Source organism: Eublepharis macularius, chromosome 9 (assembly GCF_028583425.1).
Source record: "Eublepharis macularius isolate TG4126 chromosome 9, MPM_Emac_v1.0, whole genome shotgun sequence".
NCBI lineage: Eukaryota > Metazoa > Chordata > Lepidosauria > Squamata > Eublepharidae > Eublepharis > Eublepharis macularius.
This window is the reverse complement of record NC_072798.1, coordinates 101424124-101444702: the sequence shown is the minus strand read 5'-3', so window position 1 is coordinate 101444702 and position 20579 is coordinate 101424124. Positions and strand designations below refer to the sequence as shown.

The 20579-nt window shown below is 42.9% G+C and overlaps 1 protein-coding gene across 1 annotated transcript in view; it reads left to right on the top strand.

The window, feature by feature from the left end:
- SEMA3C (semaphorin 3C) overlaps nucleotides 1-20579 on the top strand; it is a 273491-nt gene that overhangs the window by 142971 nt on the left and 109941 nt on the right. The window contains exons 4-5 of the mRNA XM_054989345.1: nucleotides 7292-7354; nucleotides 17439-17558. Of these exons, the coding sequence (XP_054845320.1) occupies nucleotides 7292-7354; nucleotides 17439-17558 (183 nt within the window). The remainder of the gene's footprint in view (nucleotides 1-7291; nucleotides 7355-17438; nucleotides 17559-20579) is intronic.

Below are 20579 nucleotides of genomic sequence, written 5' to 3'. Positions count from 1 at the left end.
TCTGTCCTGCTATCCAAACTGGACCTCTCCTTTTTTCCCCCAGAGCATCGACATTGTCATGAAATCATCACCTTCTGGGTTTTCCTTGGCTTTGTTGAGGTCTTTGCCAAGCTTACTTTGCTATGATCTTTCCTGAAAGGTTGCTGTGGGTGAGAATGTGCAAATTAACCTCCATACACACAATGGCAACATTCCCCTTATCCTCTTGGGCTCACCATCTCCCCTCCCTGCTGATTCACTGGCAAGCTTTTCTCCAGATCCTTTATTACATTGCCAATTGCCATATCAGTATGGTGATGCTAGTAGCTACTATTGATTTTTTTTAAAGCTGGCAAAAAGCCTTTTAGTAGCAAGGCAGGAGTGGAAATAATAGGAACAAATGAATGCTGGGAAAAGCAGCTAACATGTTCCTGTGTTAATATGTTAAATAACATATTTATTTTAATGTCTTCACTGAACACATGCTATTTTGGTGTAGTGGTTAAGAGCTCAGGACTCTGCGCTCCTCGCTCCTCCACTTGAAGCCAGCTGGGTGACCTTGGGTCAGTCACAGCTCCCTCGGAGCTCTCTCAGCCCCACCCACCTCACAGGGTGTTTTGTTGTGGGGATAATAATGACATACTTTGTAAACCGCTCTGAGTGGGTGTTAAGTCATCCTGAAGGGCGGTATATAAATCGAATGTTGTTGTTGTTGTTATTGTAGTAGTAGTAGTAGTAGTAGTAGTAGTAGTAGTAGTAGTAGTAGTAGAGTGGCAGGACTCTAATCTGGAGAACTGGGTTTGATTCCCCACTTCTCCACTTGAGTCAGTCACAGTTTCTTGGAGCTCCCTCAGCCCCATCCATCTCACAGGGTGATTATTGTTGTGGGGACAATAATAACATACTTTGTAAACCACCCTGAGTGGGCGTTAAGTAGTCCTGAAGGGTGGTATTATTATGTTATTAGATGAACAAATATGCTAGTGTTCAAACAACCTTTACAGTGTTAGGCAATATGGATACCTGGCTGTTTTAATTTGAGCTATGGAGCTTAAATTCATGAGCAGTATCATAAAAGAGAGAACAGACTTCTCCCAAACCTTGAATAAGCCAGAGAGTTGCAACATAACACTTGGCAGGAAATCACCTATGAGGCACAGATATTTTGCTGTCAGTTGTTGTGCCCTTCCCATAAGTCTGGATTGTTCCCAGTTCCTTCCCTTGAAAGCCTTGTCTCCTCCAGGCCTGCTGGGGGCAGTGACTTCAGTTAGAAGGAAGGAGACGTTCCTCTCTCCCCATCTTTTTCACCCTGAAAGCCACTACACCATCATTTAATCTGCCAAAGAAATACTATTTTCCTGAAGTGCCAGTCATCTGCGTGTATGTGTGTGTGTGTGAAGCCCTTTCGCCATATGAGCCACAATTGCTATCTGAATCAGACACCACACCCACAATTCTCATCTGACTATTATACATGAGTCCATGTCCCATATCCCATCTAGGTCTTAGAGCCAATAGGCTCTTCGACCAGAAAAAGTCTGCAATATAACTAAAAAGTTATTGCTGTTCAATATTCATTAAAAACAAACAGTGTTTAATTGCAGCAGTTATACATTTACACACATCCAGGGCTTTTTTTCACGGGGAACGTGGGGGATTGGAGTTTCGGTACCTCTTGAAAATGGTCACATGGCTGGTGGCCCCGCCCCCTGATCTCCAGACAGAGGGGAGTTAAGATTGCCGTCTGTGCTGCTGAGCGGCCATGTGGTCACCAGCCATGTGACCATTTTTTCTGAGGGCAACCCACTGAGTTCCACCACCTCTTTTCCCAGAAAAAAAGCCCTGCTTAATGTTATATTAAAATCCGGGTCTTCTTATTCAGATGAGGATATGACATTTTTCTTCTCAGATCTGAATAAATCATACAAAAAAAGAAGTAGTGCTCAATAGATTCTGCCAAAGACATATCACAGATACAAACTCTATATCCTCTTTCTTGGCCTATAAATCGTCCATGTAAGACAACAAGCGGAAGTGAATTCATACACATGACTCAGGGTGGGGGCCCAACTGGTGTATTCTATAATGTGTGAAGAAGAAGCATCACCTTCCCTCCTTGTAGTACCACCTGAGCAACACCAGGGGGAGAAAGAGAGACCCCGAAACATCAGCAACCATATAAGTGGGTGGGAATGGGAGAGAAATCCATGCCAGAGAAGAATTCTGGAATTTATAATGCTTGTTTCATACTGAAGGTGAGAGTCACCAAGGTTTATATTGCAAATGAAGGGGTTGCAAAATCCAATGGCGTCACAAATAGCATTGTCAATATGAAAACATGCTTTCCGATAAAATATTAATAGGAAGTTGATGAGTGTGAGGCCCTGTCTATGGTTGTTCCTGATACAGGGATATAGCCTGGAGCAATACAGTTTAATACAGGAAGAGTCTGAAAAAAGCATATTAAAACAACTTAATATGGGGGAATCTGCTGTGCAGAATAAATTTGCTGAACTATAGTCAAAATAACTTCTACTGAAATTTGCAGACACCGTCAATGGAAAAATAGTTCTACACATTTCTGGCAAGGTATATTGCTACAGACTGGAATGTCTCCAACAGACATATATTACTGGCCCTTTCTCATTATTCTTTGTGAATGTACTTCGATATTCTTTTGCCTGTTTTGAATTCTATTTTGCTTTCGCTTCTCCAGGGCTGAAGGGGAGATCCACAGCATCCTGCTGAGAACTTCCATTAGTCTTTTCAAAACCTTTTCCCCAAACCCACAGCTCTTCTGCTGGACCCTTAGTCTCTTTGGTGCTAGATGCCTGCTAGGGTTACCAAATGTCCGGTTTTCTCACAAACAGTCCTTTTTTTCTTTGAAAAATGGAGAAAAAGGGCCAGTAATATATGTCTGTTGGGGGAAATGGAATCAAAATACTGGACATATAAATGTCTGGTATTTTTGTGTTCAGGCAGGCCCTTGCTGAGGAGAGCAGGCCTCCCGCCTCCCACTTCCACCTTCTGGCAGCACAGCCAGCCAGTCGGCTGCTGCTGGAGAAAGCAGAGGCCCACAGGACCAAGCTCTGCCTCCCTGCCTCCTCCCACTGTGCTTCAACCAGCTAGCAACTGCTCGAGGAGACTGGGGGCTCATGCTCCGCCTCCCTGCTCTCCTCCTCCCACGTGAAGCACGGGAGCACTCCAGCAGGCTGTGCAATGACCGGAAGCTTGTGTGCACTTTGTGAGAGACTTCCTTGGAGGCTTTTGGAGACATCATTTTTGAGTTCATTTATTACATAGAAAATAGTAGACTACTTTAGACATGTTACTACTATCTAGAAGGACAGAAAGTGCTTTCTCCTGGTTTAAAACAGGCTTTCAAAAATGCATACAGCTAGAGAGAAGTCTTATAGTCTTCTGAATTTGGGTGTGCACTGGCTAAGAATTCTTCTAGAAATTAGTTAAACCTCCAAGGCTTATTTCAGCTGAAAGCTTAGCAGAACATTTTTTCTTAAGAGACACCCTGCATTTCAGTCTTGTATCTTTATAATAATTTATTTTAAAAAATTATAATTTTGACTTTCTTTATAAGGCATTTTGTACTTTGCACGGTTGACCTCAGTTATTGGTGAATTGTAATGTAACTTTTTGTTAGAAAACAAATCTTCTGTACAACCATTCTGTATGTTGTGCTTTGCCTACCCCAGTGCACCACAGGTGAGAGGGCAGCTGATTCTGTTACGATTACATCATCTTGTTCAGGGATATTTGGCATGGGAGGTCAATCTCCTCAATGGGAATCCAGCATTTGCATGGAGAGGTCCAAGTCCCTCCATAGCACCATAGTTTTAGGAATATTTTGGAATGGCAGAAATCAAAGTGCTACTAGCACCCACAGAAAGCACTATTAGCACACACCCAGCCAGTAGCTGGGTGCTCAGTAGCTGCTTTTCTTTAGATTCCTGAGTTTGTAGTGGCAAAAGGGAGATGGTAGAGACCTGTTCCATGAGCAGAGCAGAATTTGAGCTTTTTGTGTGCTCAATTTGCTCCTGATTTTCTTGGTAGTTGATCCACAAGCACTGGAATGGGTTTGGGCACAGTTCTTCTGTATGCCTGCCCTCCATCTGCATTTTTACAGTTCTGGAGTTGGTTTATTTTCTTCTGTATGTGCATTAAATAATAAGGATTTTCCAAGGAGGGTGTGCCACAGCAGTCCTCCTTTACTTTTTGCACACACTTTTATGGATATATTGATATATAATGACTGGATTTTTTAAAAGACCAAAAATGAACACATGCTAAAGGATGAGGGAAAATAAGGAAAGGCAGCTGGGGTGGGGGGAGGGGATAGCATTTTCAAGCCGAGAGGCTGCAAATTGCTATTGGGGAGGGCTGATGCGAGCCAGCCCTCCATGCCGGCCTGTCTTTGCATGGGGAAGCCTAGAAGGGGAGCATCTTTACCTTATGTCCCTTTCAAATTACACTGCTTTTTTCTGGCACCAGAAGTGGCCAGCCCTGGCCACCAGGCCTTTTTAATTTTAATTTATTAGATTTATATTCCGCCCTCCCCACACCAGCAGGCTCAGAGCGGATTTACATTTTTTTAAAACATTGACACTTTAATATTGGTATATTGACATTTTAATATTGCTATATCATATCATTGTAATGACTGGTTTAGCAAGTTCTCTGAATTCCCAGCTTTCATTTTTAAAAGTATATCTCTAGCCCTTTCCCTTGCAGAAATATAAGGGGAAAGGCCTCTTTATGCAAGGGGAAAACTAGAGACTTGCTTTTTTTAAAAAAAATGAAAGCTGGGAATTTAGAGAATCTGCTAAACCTTTCGACTCTTTGGATACACGCAGAGATCTTCTAATCGGTGAGGACTGCCTCCCAGAGGTGGGTAAGGAGATCTGGCATCCTGTTTTGACAGTAACAGTACATTCATTGAAAAGCGCGTCGGAGTAGGCAGGACAAGGAAAACAAAAGAAACAACGCGTATGAGGGAGAAAGGCAACTCAGAATTGGCTTCCAGAAAAAGATTGGCGTAAAAATCATCTCAAAAAAGATTGGCGTAAAAATCATCATCTGGAAAAAAAAACCCCTGGAAAATAACAACAACAGAATGAAGTAAAAATTAAAGACACAAAAATGTGTGTGGAAATCAGTGGATAAACTGGAGCAGTATGAGGCCGGAACTGGTTTTTAAAAAGCATGAGGAAAAGCCCGTTATGACTCCTTGAATTCAAACCATTTTATTTATGGGAGCTTGTGTCTCTTTGGGGTGCTAACCTTGAAGGCTGCTAGGGTTTTTTCCCTCCCATTTTCTTTGATTTAGCTTTTCCATGCAGTGTTTGATAGCACTACCAAAGCACTCCCTAACCCCAAATGTTATGAAGCATACAAAGTCTTAGACTTTGACCTACAGCTGTTTCTTCTAGGCAGGTCTTCCCTTTCGTTCCCTTCCCTTCCCTTCCCTCTCTCTCTCTCTCTCTTTTTTTTTGCGTTAGGTGACATGCAATACAACCTAAAGTTGTGCAGAACACCCTGGAGAAACCTCCTTAATCTTATCAGAATGTTTCCTAACTGCCTCAAAATTCCTGCAGATATTTCACATGGGCTAGAAAAGGTCAAACTCAATTTTTTCTGGAGGTGGAATTCAGTGGCATAGTTATCCATCTTGATTACATTTGAAAATGTTGTCCTATGGGGTGCTAACCTTGAACGAATTAAGCACTGCTGCTTAATAACATTTGGGCAGTGGCCCAGGGTAGGGTCTGTAATTCTAAGGAGGAAGGAGCCTATCTTCCTTCCCCATAACTATGTGCGCAAGACATCACGTGAGCCATATACACCTTGAAACTTTTATCCCGAACATGTGTCCCAAACTTTATTCCAGTATCTCAACATTCAAGGAAGATAGGATATTTCAAACAGATGCCAATCAATTTGGACGCATGGACTTAAGTAATACATTCTTTACACAGACACGCCCTGCCAACACCAAAACACCTGCGCTCACCCCATATGGACCTCCAAGTACCCAATTTATACAGTGCTTGTACATCCAATTGGAAGGAGTGTGCCTGCTTCTTCCACAAAAGCTCATTTTTATGCCTCCCTTCCCCTGAGGAGCTCAGGGAGGTATACATCACTCTCCCTTTCCTAACAGATCCTCATAACACCCTTGTGATGTAGGTTCATCTGAGAAAGAGAGTAACTAGGCCAAGGACATCCATCTAACCTTCATGGTTTAAACCACCAGGGTCTCCCAGGTCCACTGCACCATACCAGCTCCCTACCTTTGGGTGAACATATGAACCTATGACGTCATTTGGGTATGCTTAATCCTAGCTACGGGAGGGAAGGTGGCATGGTATAGTACAATCTCGTCAGATCTTGGAGGCTAAGCGGGGTTGGTACTTGGATGAGAGACCACCAATGAAGACTCAGCAGAGGAAGGCAATGACAAATGACCTCTGCTTCTCACTTGCCTTGCTGACGCCATAAGCTAATTGTGACTTTACTGCACGTACACACAATCTTAACTACAATCAGATTAAAAAATGTTTGGATCCATCCTTTGTCAATATTTGTCAGCATAATGGCTGTGGCTTGTAACAGCCTGCCCCAAGTCAAGAGGACAGGTGCAGCCACTAACTCTTGAGTGCTTCTTTCTAGAATGCTCTAATTTAAGAACAGTTTGCACCTTAATTGTTCTAATCTGGATAGCCCAGAAGAGCCTGATCTGTATACGATATTAGAAGCTAAACAGGGTTGGCCTTGGTTAGTAATTGGATAGGAAATCTCCAACGAAGACCAGGATTACAGAGGCAGGTGATGACAAACCACCTCTGTTAGTCTCTTGCCAGGAAAACCCCACCAGGGATCGCCATAAATCATCTATGGCTTGAGGGTAGGATTTCTTTCTTTCTTTCTTTCTTTCTTTCTTTCTTTCTTTCTTTCTTTCTTTCTTTCTTTCTTTCTTTCTTTCTTTCTTTCTTTCTTTCTTTCTTTCTGATTATATATTTAAGGCATCGTTTGTTAAACTACACTGGAAACTAACCTAAAACTGTGTAGGCGTGGGTAGGCATCCCCTTTATTAGGTTTTCTGAAGAAGAAAAATAAGAAGGAGATATTACCTCCCAAAAATAGCTTTGCAAAAATATTGACCTTGTGAATTTTTCAGGCAGGAGCCCCGAAGGCAATGTGGTAGCAGGAACAAGGCGAGAATGATGACTTTTTCTATAAATATGCATTTAATATTATGCAATCCACTGGAAACATTTTTTTCCCTTCTTCCAAACAGATTTTCTGGCCAGCGTCAGCAAACAAGGTTGATGAGTGCAAAATGGCTGGCAAGGATCCTACTGTGAGTATTTTTTAACAAATTCTTTTAATTAAATATCTGGCCACAAGAATTGGGGCACCTCGGGTGCAGCCAACAGCCATGCGGGAGAGGCGTGTTTTCTCTTAGTACCATGTGAGCCAAATTATCTGGTGACTTTGTGACGCAAACGCTTTACTTGCGCAGCCCAGGTCTGCCAGCTGATGCCTGGGAAAATGAGGGCGTTGCTCATTTTTCAGAACCCGATTTCTTCATTCAGCAATGTGTATGAGCTGCTTCCCTTGTTCCTAGCAATGGATGTCATGGACAATGCCTGCTCTGAGTATCTCTGAGAGAATATAATGCAGACTGTTGAGCTACCGCTAATGTTAAGTGCTTGGACGGACTTCTGGATGGTATATGTGGCCACTGGAAAAAAAACCCTCTCTGTGCATTCCAACAACACTTATAAAGGCTCTTTTATTAGTTTATAAAGCCATGTTTCGAGCTGATGCCTGAAAAAGAGCATAAGTTCCTGAAAGCAGGTAAATGTAGCACAATTATTATTCATGTTTTTGTTTTTGCTTTTTTGAATCCTAGAGAAGAGACATCATCTATTGTGTAAATAACTTAAACCTCCTGTCCTGGGTCAAACAAACAAATCGAAACTAGTTAAACAAACCAACCAAAAATTCTTAGAAATTGCACCAATTGTTAACAAACTCTCTCTGGGTATCTTTTGTGGGTTCGGCTTTGGGGGTCATGATGACTGGGTGAGGCCAAGAAGATGGTGATATGAAATGTGGCCTTTGGGGTACCCTCATCACCCCCTGACCTAGATGGCCCAGGCTGGCACTATCTTGTCAGGTCTTGGAAGCTAAGCAGGGTCAGCCCTGGTTAGTACTTGGAAAGAAATCCAGGGTTGCTGCACAGAGGCAGGCAATGGCAATCCATCTCTGTTTGTTACCTGGAAAACCCTATGAGGTTGCCATTATTTTCATCATCATCATCATCATCATCATGTGATGTTATCAGAGCCCACCAGATGTTTGGGCTGGACTTGGGGGAGGGGGGTCCATCATGACCCAGGATTTTATCCAAGAATCCAGGAGTCAGTGAGGTGTCGCCTTCGTATACAGCCTATGGCTGTTTGCAGCTGTCCAGTTGTTATCCTGTTTATGCAGACATTGCCTAGGTGTTTAGTTAAGCCCTTTTTCAAATCTCACTTAACACTCCTATCACTACTGGAATAATGGCTGTATGTTTCTCCCAGAGACAATGAATTTCAAATCTTAGCTCGTGGATTTTTTCAGTCTTTTTCTTTGACTTGACAGGCACCGAGGATTGCCACATTGATCCATTTGATCTTCTTACTTTCAACCACAGTCCTATCCAAAGTATTATGTTCTAACTTCTTATCTGCTTGGATTTTGAAACACCTATTTTAAACAATTTTTTCAGGCTTATGTTCCCACCAATATTTGGGGGGTGGTAGCTTGTACTTTTTGCATCAATTATTATTGTTGTTGTTATTGTTATTAAACATTATTATAGTCCACCCTTCTCACTGAGACTCAAAGTGGATTGCACAGTGTAATAAGTCAGCTGTGACTTGATAGTACTTTCCATTGCCACCCTTTTCATAGAACTCCCTGTTCAAAGATTTCTCCATTAAGTCTTATTATTTTTACATGAATGATTAATTTTTTTTTAATTATTTGGAAAGGTCACTGAAGGTCTTAGCTGACTGCCATTTCAATGCTGTTGTAATTTTTTAGTATGCCTGTGGGACTGTTTTTGGGGTATGCACAAAACCTCAATACTTTTCCCTTTTTTAATATTATTGTTTTGTTATATCTGCTTAGTTTCTTTATTTGGTTTTCAACAAGAAGCACATTACTAGCTGTAAACCCCCACCCCCAGTCCCACTGCGATGAAATTTTCAGGGATTATACCCCTTACTGAAAAGCAAGAGAGCCCCCCAGCCAAATTTCAGCTGCAGTTCCTCGTTGTATAAGTCGGGGCTTGAAAAATCCCAGGTGTCAGGGCACCAAGAAACGTAATTGTGGAATCTAGTATTTTCATCAGTCATTTACTGTGACTCTTGGTGATTCTCAGCAGAAGTACAAAGCTTATTTAAGTGAGAGATAAAGGTTAGCTTTTTGTTGTGGTGATAACAAGTATTACCCCATATATATTTATACACTACAAAACTTTTGATATAGTTTTTTAAAAAATGACTATCAACTGTGAAGTGTTTGGAGTTAGGTCTTCTGGTAGCAATAATTAGAAAGTATGGTCATTAAAATATAAAACCAAAAAGGCTGAAAAATAGGTCCAGCTCCTACATTTTTGGAGTAGTTCTTAAAACTGAAGAAAATTTGTCACAGTCTTGTACAGGCAGTTAAAATTCTTCATTGAGCATGCAGAGGCAGTCTGAAAAAGGAGATGGACACAAATCTTTCTCTCAAAATGGTAGAGGATTCTCAAATACGAGCCCGCCCATTCATATCTAAAGTGAAAGTATGCAAATGAGTCTATTTTAAACAAGTTGAGGGAGGAGCTGTGCCCTGGGCCACCGCCTTTCCTCACTTTGTTTTGCTTTCAGCCTAGTTGGCTTTGGTGAAAGAGATGGACTAGAAGGAAAATGCTAAATTTCAGTTGACTGAATTTAAGGTAAGGGGGAGTCAGCATTTACCTGCCCTCACTGGTACGCTCCTTTACTGTGTGAAAATAGAACTAACCACTAGAACTCGCCACTCTCTGCTTTCTGGATGCCTGAAGTGGCAAACTCCTGCATAAGTAAAATTAGACAATTATGTTTAGTGTATACCCACTTGCTTTCATGGGTACCCAAATGCAAATGAGACTCTTACAGAGCAATCTCAAGCAAGCCCGCTTGGAAGTAAACAGAGATTGTAACTAAAATATTTCCTTCTGTACCTAGAAATCAAATATAGGAACAGATAAAATAATGGAATGCTGAGCAAACCAGATCCATTTCTACTTATACAGAATCAAGAAAACCATACCCACTAGGGACAGTGAATGATTGGGAGAAACTAGAAATGCCTTCCAGGATGATCTTCTTCAAAGGAAACATCTGCTAATTCTTCCAGTTGGAAACTGCCCCTGTCAGTTAGATAGTTCTGTGTTATTCTTATTACTTCCCCTCCCATCATCTTTGCCTTATGTCAATGTGGAAAACAGTTGGTGAAGCACCAGGACATATTTCATTGCCAAAGATTTCCAGAGATAGCTGACAGTTGTTATTTTTATTTCAGTCAAGAACCAGAAGGTTAAGCAAAAATAAAATAAAATAAACAGTACTGTTTATTACACACGGCACAAAATTATAGGATTAAAAATCCCATCTATGAAATACCATTAAAAACTCAGATCATTGTATACACCAATGACAAAAAATCACAATAATGGCTACACACGTATATTGACCAAAAGACCAAACATGTTTCGGCCCTGGGGGCCTTCTTCTGTGGTCAAAATTATATTAACACACAGACATAAAACTATAACATGATCACTATAAAAATATATATTTCCAGGCCAGGCAGGGTCTTTAAAAGAGAAAAGCTCCAAATTCTAGTTATAAATCATTTATGCATAAACTGAGGAGCCTTACTCATCAGAGATGGTAACAAAAGGCTAGCATTCTGTCCTGGGCTATAGTTGAATTCCCAGTGTGTGTTCATGTGAAAACCAGACACCTAAGTTATTATTTTTAGCAATCAGACTCAGGATATTAAAGAACAGATGGGATTTGGTTTTTATTATGAGGTTTATACTCATGATATGTATGTAAAATTTATAAACCTGATAAAGACTCATTGGTAGCGCAAAGCAAATTTTAAAAAAGAATATGCAAATAATTTATACCATGTTATACATCATGGCATTCTGACTTGGATAGCCCAGGTAAGTCAGAAGCTAAGCAGGGTTGGCCTTGGTTAGTAATTGGATGGGAGATCTCTAATGAAGACCAGGGTTGCAGAAGCAGGCAATGGCACCTCTGGTAGTCTCTTGCCATGGAAACCCCACCAGGGGGTTGCCATATGTCAACTCTGACTTGAGGGCACTCTCCACCACATACACCATGGCAAAACTGGTTAAGTTATTCAGTATCAGAACAAAGGAAATGTACATAATACATCCATATGACAACTGACAGTCTGTGTGCTAATCATAGAATAGTCAGTTGTTGTTTTGCCAATTTTGATTTATGTATTTATTTTATTAGATTTATAATTCACTCTCCCCTCAAACAGGCTCAGAATGGATAACAACAATGAAAATACATATTAAATGGTAATATAAAAAATTAAATAATTAAGATCAACAATAATACCGCATCCTCGATGCAGCGACATTTGGTAATGTAATAGGAATTAAATAATGTGAGCATTATGTCATGCCATAACAACCGTGTATTTGAGCATAGGCATGTAATTAAAAGAAGAGTATCTGAATACATCGAGTCCATTTTGCAAGTTCACTTCTCAAGGGAAAAAATATTAGATCTACTGGAGCATAACTGAGCATAGTGCTTTCCCTTAAGATGCCCCCAGAAATGGATTATAATGGTTTCCATTTAATCAAATTATTTTTTTTAAATGGTAGCATGAAGCCTACCTCTTTCCCACACGACTTAACAGTCTATTGTATCACGCTTTCTAAGGTTCAGAATTGTCTATTATTGTGCAAAATGCCAGCCACGTGTTTTACTTAACGGTTGTCTGTGTGAGTCTGACAGTATGCTATAATCATTGGATGAAATCAATGAAAAATGAAAGCAACAGACCAGTTGAGAGGAAGGAAAGGAAAGACAGGCTCATTGAACTCTTTGGCTGACAAACCACGCCCCCGCCCCCATCATGGCTCTGTTGCTTCAGGCCAATAATAACATACTTTGTAAACTGCTCTGAGTGGGTGTTAAGTTGTCCTGAAGGGCGGTATATAAACCAAATATTAATGTTACTATTACTCATTTGCAGTTGTATTGGCTTGTCCACACAGGAGAATCCAGTTGCAAATGCTTGCTATAATACAATGCTAAATACCCAGAGATGTGTGGATGCAACTGGTGAAACTTACTTCCCTGTAAATATGCCCAGATGTTGGTGGCCCAGAGTAGCCAGCTCAAATCAGCTCTTGGAAGCAAAGCAGGGTGGGCCCTGTTTAGTAATTGAATGGGAGACCACCAAGGAAATCCAGGATCTCTGTGCAGAAAAAGGCAATGATAAACCACCTCTAACTATGTCTTGCCTTTAAAACCCTGTGGGGTAGCCATAAGTCAGCTGCGACCTGACAGCACTTTCCACCACCACCAAACATGCACATGGCTAGATTTTAAATGTATATTAAATAATCATTCAAAACCTCGTGGGCTTGATTATAATTTTAAAAGGGGAAAATCTACCAGTTGTGAGTAAAAAGATGTATTCTGAACAAACTCTCAGTATTTATGTATGTATATAGGTATGTATGTATGTTTGTAATTTTTTAAAGCATAACACCTCGTCTTTCCACGTAGTTCAAGGTGACTTAGAAAACAGTTTTAAATTTCCAGATTAAAAGCAAGTAAAGCCTCTTCCTTCCCTCTCCTTAAAAGTTCTGCCCCTTCACGCCTTCTCAAAAGCCATGGCAAATAAGCAAGGATTGCAGTGCCTCCTGAATATCTCTAAGGAGTGGGCTCCTCTCATCTCCTTAGGCATCCTGTTCCACAGAGCAGGGTCCATGACGGAAAAGGCCTGGCCTCTGGTCAGTGTCAAGCAGGCCACCCTAAGTGGTGGACAGCCAGCAAATGGCTCAAATCACTGGTACAGAACCAAGACAGGCACATCTGGAGACTTGGATAATGACATATAGAGCTGGATGTCATCTGCATATCGATGGGACCCAATCCCAAAGCTCCAGATAACTATTAGGGGAAGGGAGGGATGCCAGACTCCCAGTGGGGATGGAGGATTCCCCACCCCCACCCCTCTCCCACTTACCTGTCCAGTGGGGGGGCGCACACCTTCCGTGCACACTCCCTGGCGGTGCTGCACGCTCCTGTGCACAGCAGCTACCAAGATCAGGCCTGTTTTGGCTTGGATCAGGACCGCTGCAGAGCACGGGAGCGCTCCTGCCCTCCACAGCGGCCCAAAATGGGCCCATTTCAGCCCAAATCAGGCCTGTTTTGAGGCGCTGTGGAGCATGGGAGCACTCCTGCATTCTGCAGTGGCCTGTTTTGGCATGGATCGGGCGCTCCGCAGCGGCCCCAATCTGACCCCTGCAAAGCCATGTGATGATGTCACTTCCCAGAAGTGACATCATCGTGCTTGCGGGAGCATGCACATGCTTTGCGTGCACGCACACACACACCCCCAAAGGTAAGTCCCCCGCTGGGAGGTTGAGAGGGCCTGGCAACCCGAGGGGAGGGGCTGTTGGAAACAGGCAGAGATGGATAGGTTTGGCAAATTAAACTGGAGACAAAAAGGTAGAGATGCCAGGTCCCTCTACCCTCCTGGCAGGAGGTGAGGGGATTTGGCACTTATCTTGTGCTGGCAGTGTGTTGTTCTTTGCATGTGCTCACTCCTGGCGCCTGTGCTTCTATGCTCTGTGTGGGGCCAATCTGGCCCATTTGGGTGGCAACCTCCAGGGGGCTTGCCATCTGTTGCTGATCACTGGCGGGGTGGCAGACAAGAAGGCAACCCCCCCCCCCCGGGAGTTTGCCCACCACCAGAGGGCACCTGGGAACCCTATAAAAGGGTGCTTCTTTTCTTCCAGTATTCCTGTTTGTTCCCGCACTGTATTCAGGCCTTGCCCTGAATTTCAAACCCGTTTCTCATTGTCAGTAGTCACCTTGCTACATGTGGAGGCCTTCCTCCCTGGCTCATCCTTCTAGGGAAGAGCACAACCCACGTTTCATTTATGTTTGAGCCACAATGCAACACAGTGTAACTGCCTGGGCTTAGAGAGCAGCACACTGGTAAGAGGGCACGGCAGGCAGTTTGCTTATATTAGAGATTTAGTTACATTTTGCACTTTTTTTTTCAAATTGGCAATCATAAGCCTGGACACCCCCCCAATCCCCACATTTCTTTTTAATATACTAATATCATAATGACATTAAATTGTTTTTAGGGTGTTTTTTTAACAGGGTGACTATTTCACAGCAGGGGAGAATTGGAATGTATTCGCCATATGATATCATCTTCTGATTTTCAGGGAAATCCATTTATTCTCTGCCATGTGCATTTGAAATTAGCACAATTTGCTAATTTCACATTTCTCTACACCTTCCACAGTTTGCTAATTTCTCATTCCTCCATACCCACTACCACTCTGCATAGCCCACCCTATTCACTCACACCTGCTATTGTCATTCACCGGCTGTTATCATTCGGCTTCTGTAATCACTCCACTCTCCAAGATATAAGGACAGATGGACTCACATTCTAGTTGTATCTGAAGAAGTGAGCTGTGACTCACGAAAGCTCCCACCTTAACCACAAATTCCGTTAGCCTTGTAGGTGCTACTGGACTCTTACTCTTTTCTGCTGCTACAGACAGACTAACACTGCTACCCATCTTGAAATTAGCACATTAGTGATTTTACCATAACAAACTGGAGAACAGCTTTGGACAACAAGGGAGAAGAGGAAGTTCCACATTTTTCATCTCTACTGGCCAAAACAGGCTTGTTCCTGGGAAACCTTCCCAGCCCTTTTTAAAGTTGGATACCCACACGGGGTTACAATTCAGACTGGAACTACAGCAGAGGATGAGGAGAAGTTTAACTCCTCCACCCCCACTGGGATTGTCTAACCTGTTTTGATTATTACTTGGGGGTGGAATGAGTCATCCCCGTGTGCTCCTAATCTGATTTGGGATACGGCAGAGGCAGGTGTTTTTAAAAACATTCAGAATATCCTATCACAAATCTCCCAGCCTCACGTCCGCTTGCCCCTGAGGCAGCCAGAAAATTAAGTTGTGTAACTTGTCTTCAGCTTGCCCAAAGGAAAGCACAATAGTACTGTAAATGTCAAAGGATTATTTTATAGAGCTATCATAAAATAAACAAGTTCTTCCCAACTGATTTTCTGTAGAATCTACACAGTGCTAGAAGTTATACAATGAAACTTATTCCATACTAATATTCTGTGCTGAACCCCAGTGACTCAGACAGGATTTTAGTCTGAACTTTAAACTGGGAATGGGGAACATGATAAAAATGAGGAATGTTGCCTGTACAGATAAGTATGCCCTTATTAACAATATTTTACTTTTACTATGATCTGGGTATTGTTTGCAAACTCTAAAAGATAACTCTCCTTCCCGTAATAAATGCAGTAATAGGTTTTCTATCTGGCAGTTGTTGGATCAAACCCCCTCCCCCAAAGTTTTAATCCTGCAGCAGATTGCACAACAACAATGTACAATGAAGGATTCCAATCAATACTGCACTGTAATCTGTATTTTTTGATAAGGAACACAATGTGCAATTTATCATCTTGGATATTCTAATGGGCACACGATACATAATGATTCAGATGCAAAAAGTGAAGATGTGTTTCCTTGATGCTTGTTTAAGGTCCTAGTGTGCAGGAAGAAAGGTGTCACAGTACAACGAGTGAGGTGTTATACCCGGCGGAACATCTGAATGTAAAGTTAATGGTGAACAATGATGAACAATGAACCATGTCCTCCCTAACAACAGTTCTGGAAGGGAAACATCTGCGTGTGAAGTGCAATGGCAGAAATTGATCACTGGCCGGAAGAGAAAAATGGAGGGAGGGAGGGGAAGGAGGGAAGCACATAGAGCAGCCCTGAGCACATATTTACGTTTTTTAATAAGAGTGTGGCTTTGAAAATCTTGCCTCATGTTGAAAGCATAGAGAAATGTTTCAGGTCCCCTGGGGCTTCTGCTGTAAGCATCTCAGGCTTTCAGTACTGTTGAGGGAAGCTGTCTAGACAAGTAAGTCTACAAACATTGTGTTTGCTGCCTCTGCACATGATATGATGGCGAAGCCAACATGCAGAGGGGAGAGGTTTTTAAAGGATTTTCTGAAGGGAATCTTATAATGTGCAAGTCTTATTTATTTATTTCTATTTATTTTATTCTATTTTATTTAGATTTCCTGACCTCCCCACGAACAGCTCAGGGCGGCTAACATCAACAAACAGCAATAAATACTGTCTTAAAAACACATAAAACTATAAAAGTTATCGCCAAGCACAGTAATTCAGTTCTAGGTGTTGTTAAAATACACAGGCCACTATAAAAGGTTAAGCTCAAATTCTACAAGGTCAGCTGTAGAACAGCTCCCAGAGTGGGATGGAAAATGGGGCATGGTGGTCAGGAAAAAAGTTGGAAGAGGAGACGGACGCCGGTCCTCAACCAAAGGCCCAGTGGAACATCACCATCTTACAGGCCCTGCGGAACTGCAACAGATCCTGCAGGGCCCAATTCTCCAACGGCAGTGTGTTCCACCAGGCTGGAGCCAGAGCTGAAAAGGCCCTCACCCTGGTCGAGGACAGGCAAACATCCCTCAGGCTGGGGACCACCAGTAATTGCTTATCTGCAGAGTGCAAGGCCCTGCAGGGGACATAATGTCTTGGTTGCTTGGCTTGGTTTCCCTACTACAGGATAAGAACTTATCATGGAAGGAGTCATTGGCTAGATACAACCATAGCAGCCAACCCTTTTGGTAAGCATGTAGCAATAGGTACCTCTTCAGGTCTTCCCTGTGCCTGTACGAACAAAGAGGTGGGTAGATAATAGGCTTGATCAGACCTTGTTTCCACTTTCCATTCTACTAGTTTGGAGGGAGAATTGCAGGACTCCACGTGTAGTATCTGACTCCAGAGTGGTATGGAGGCCACACATTTCACCTTGAGGGAACTAGCCAATTCACACTCTGCGCTTTACACTGGTAGCTACTCTCGCTCCTGCAACAAAACAGTGGTTATGAGAATATCTCAAGAACATGTCTAATATTACTGTGTTTATGCCAATAAATACTGTTGGCTAGAAGAAAATACCTGTTAATGTTGAAATTGGAACAAACACACCGAAGACCATCATGCAGTCCATCAGCTTTTCATTTGTTCTCTTTTTCTGTAGCACGGCTGTGGTAATTTTGTACGTGTGATCCAGACCTTCAACCGCACTCACCTATACGTCTGTGGGAGTGGAGCATTCAGCCCTGTATGTGCATATCTCAACAGAGGGCGAAGGTCTGAGGTAAGTGTATGTGAGGAGGGGGTTCTTTTGTTATATGACATTTCAGAAGGCGAGTGTTTATGATTTACTTCAGTATATTTTCATACATGGATCCAAATTGTATTCTCATAAAGCCAGTGTGCAGTGGTGGTTAGAATGCCCAACGACGAGGCTGTGGTCCAAATCTGGACTCAGCCATGGAGCTCATTGAGTGACTTTAGGCCACTCTCTCTCTCTTTCTTTCTCTTTCAGCCTAACTTATCTTACAGGCTTGTTGTGAAGAGTAAAGAAAAGATGGGGGAACTTTTATAAGCCCTCATTGTAGAACAGGGGTCCCCATTTGGAATTCTGACAAAGTGTGGTGACCACAGCTACAAAATGGATGCCACAAAATGGCTGCTGAAAGAGGCACAGCCAGCTACAAAATGGCTGCCACGGCTTACCTTCAGTCACACAGTGAAAATCCTTGTGATGTGAAAGCAGCATCTGCCAAAGCAATGTTTTTAAAAATCTGCACAGCCAATCAAATCTCCAACAGCCAATCAGAAGCCATGCTTGGCACCTGGCCCACCCACTTTCTAAAAATATGTGGTGGGCACTAGAAAATGGGTCAACAGGCACGATGGTACCTTTGGGCATGACATTGGAGACCCCTGTTGTAGAAAATGTGGATTAAAGTGTATTGGTAGATAGGTAGACCGGTAATTTTCCTTGTCTTCCTGAGCTTCACCAAGAACTACTTACAGGTCTGCAAGTCCAAGCAGACTTTGAACTTCTTGCCCTTCCCATCCCAATGCCAGCTGAAAAAGTACTTTGGTGTTCAGAGCACTTGTCATGTGGAGGGTAGGGTTGCCAGCAGCCTGGAGATAAATATCCTGTCCCTTAAATAAAGAATTTTCTTGGTTTCACTTCCCAGTATGAGCCAGATGAAAGAACTTCATTTCTTACAATACTCACTTTTGTGTAGCTCTCTATGTTGGTGGGGCCTGATCTCCATGCAGAGCCAACCATGCTACCCCCCTCTCAATTCAATTTGCTGGCAAGTTAAGAGTTTTCTGGTTTGGACAGGATTTTACCACTGAAATGCATTCTCTGAGGATTTTATTTAGCTTTGCTTGCATTTTGTATAGAATTAAAAAGCCGAGGAGACCTCTCCAGGCCAGTCGTTGCATTTCTGCAAGAGGGTAGACTGTGTGAGGCTGTGCCTGATGTTCCTTCTCTGCCTTTGCCAGACGCTTGTGGATACTTTGTCCTAAATCAGGACTACTTGCGCTGAGACTGAATGAAAAGTGATCTTTCTTTGCCTTCCCAGTTCACAGAACAGAGTTGCCGTTAAGGGGCAGGTAAAGCTCCCTTCTAAATTCCAGACGATTAGGCCCCATTACATGTGTTCATTTGCCTGCATTTCATTTCACTGTACTGGCTGATCAGGGAACATTCCTGATCTTTCAGGAATGCATTTCCCCAACTTAATGAAATGAGAACGTCTTTGCAATGATGTGTTTAGATTATGGATCTTAGGGCTGGGAGACCAAGTTGTTATTTGGATGTTTTCTCTCTGGTACACAAGGAGGAATTGGAAGACGATTTCAGAGTTTGGTGGGCAAATGTGAAGACCACGAGCAAGTGTGGAAACCAAATCTGAGAGACAGCTCAGGCCCCCAGGTGAAGATTCCATTGGAGCCCCCTCTCACACAACCCAAACTAGGGTTGCCAGCCTCCAGGTGGAGGCTGGAGATCTCCTGGAATTTCAACTGATCTACAGGCAACAGAGATTAGTTCCCCTGGAGGAAATGGCTCCTTTAGAGGGTGGACTCTATGCCATTACACCCCACTGAGGTCCCCTGCAAACACCACCCTCTCCAGGCTCCACCTCCCAAATCTCCAGGAATTTCTCAGCCTGGAGTTGGGACCACTAACCCAGACCCAACCCAAACTTTGAATGAAAACAAAGCACATAGCACTCCTATCTCTTGCTCTCCCAGTTGACTAAAGCCTTCAGCACTTTTGCCTCTCTTGTTCCGGTCCCCTCAGCAGCCCTGGCCAAGAAACCTGCCTTTCAAAATCTCATTGAATGTAGGAGATTTAGCCTCCTTTCACTGTGTCTAATCTTGCCTGTTTAGTGAGACTTTTGATAGTAGGATCTCTCAGTTGTTCACCTCTCTCATACAGAGGAGTGGAAGTGTGTACAAGCTTGTGTCCCATTAAGGGTATGATCTTTCTATAGGTATCATTTTTTAGAACAAAAAATATGTGTTGTTGAGGAATGAAAAGCTCCCTGAAATCCTCCTGCAGCCATTCCCATTTTTGCACCTGTTCACAGCCACAATCTATGTTGATTTGCCTCCTTTGTCTTCGGCCATTGTGGTGTACAGATTAAAGTGTTTGGCTATGACTGTGAGAGGCCAGAATTAACCCCACCACCACCATGAAGCTCACTAGTGATCCCTTTGACACTGTGTGGTCCATAGCCTACCACTCTGCTCAGCAAAGTTTGAAGGCTTCCTCCATCTTGGGGCTATGGCTTTTCTGTCAGAGGAAGAGCTAATAGAGTTGGCTGAAGGCCCTTTAGGCTGGAGGAAGGCTTCAGACTCTGCTGAAAAGAGTGAGAAGTTGCCTCTTGTTGTTCATGGGGGCCAGCAGGCTCTCCTCCAGCCATCAAGATCCCTACCGCACCACTCCCAGAAGCCCTACCTGAGCAGGCAGCAGGAAATGTACCAATAATAAATAATAGCTTGGCCCCAGAGCCTGGCAGCAGCCCTGGAACCTGAAGGGGTAGATCCCTATCCCACCACACACAAAGAAAATTCAAGCTACAGTGCACTCACCCTGTCTCTCTAACAGCAGCTGTCTCTCCCTGAAAGCCAGAGCTGGGAGCCCTCCTCCCCCCTGGTCTTTTCCTCTTGTAACAAATTTGGAGCTCCAGTCCACACTTGGAAGGAAGACCTGCCTATCAAGCTAAATTGGGGTTAGATTGGGGTTTCCAGGGCAACAGAAGGAGTTCAGAGTTCAGACAATCCCTGCCTAAGTTGCCAAGGGAAT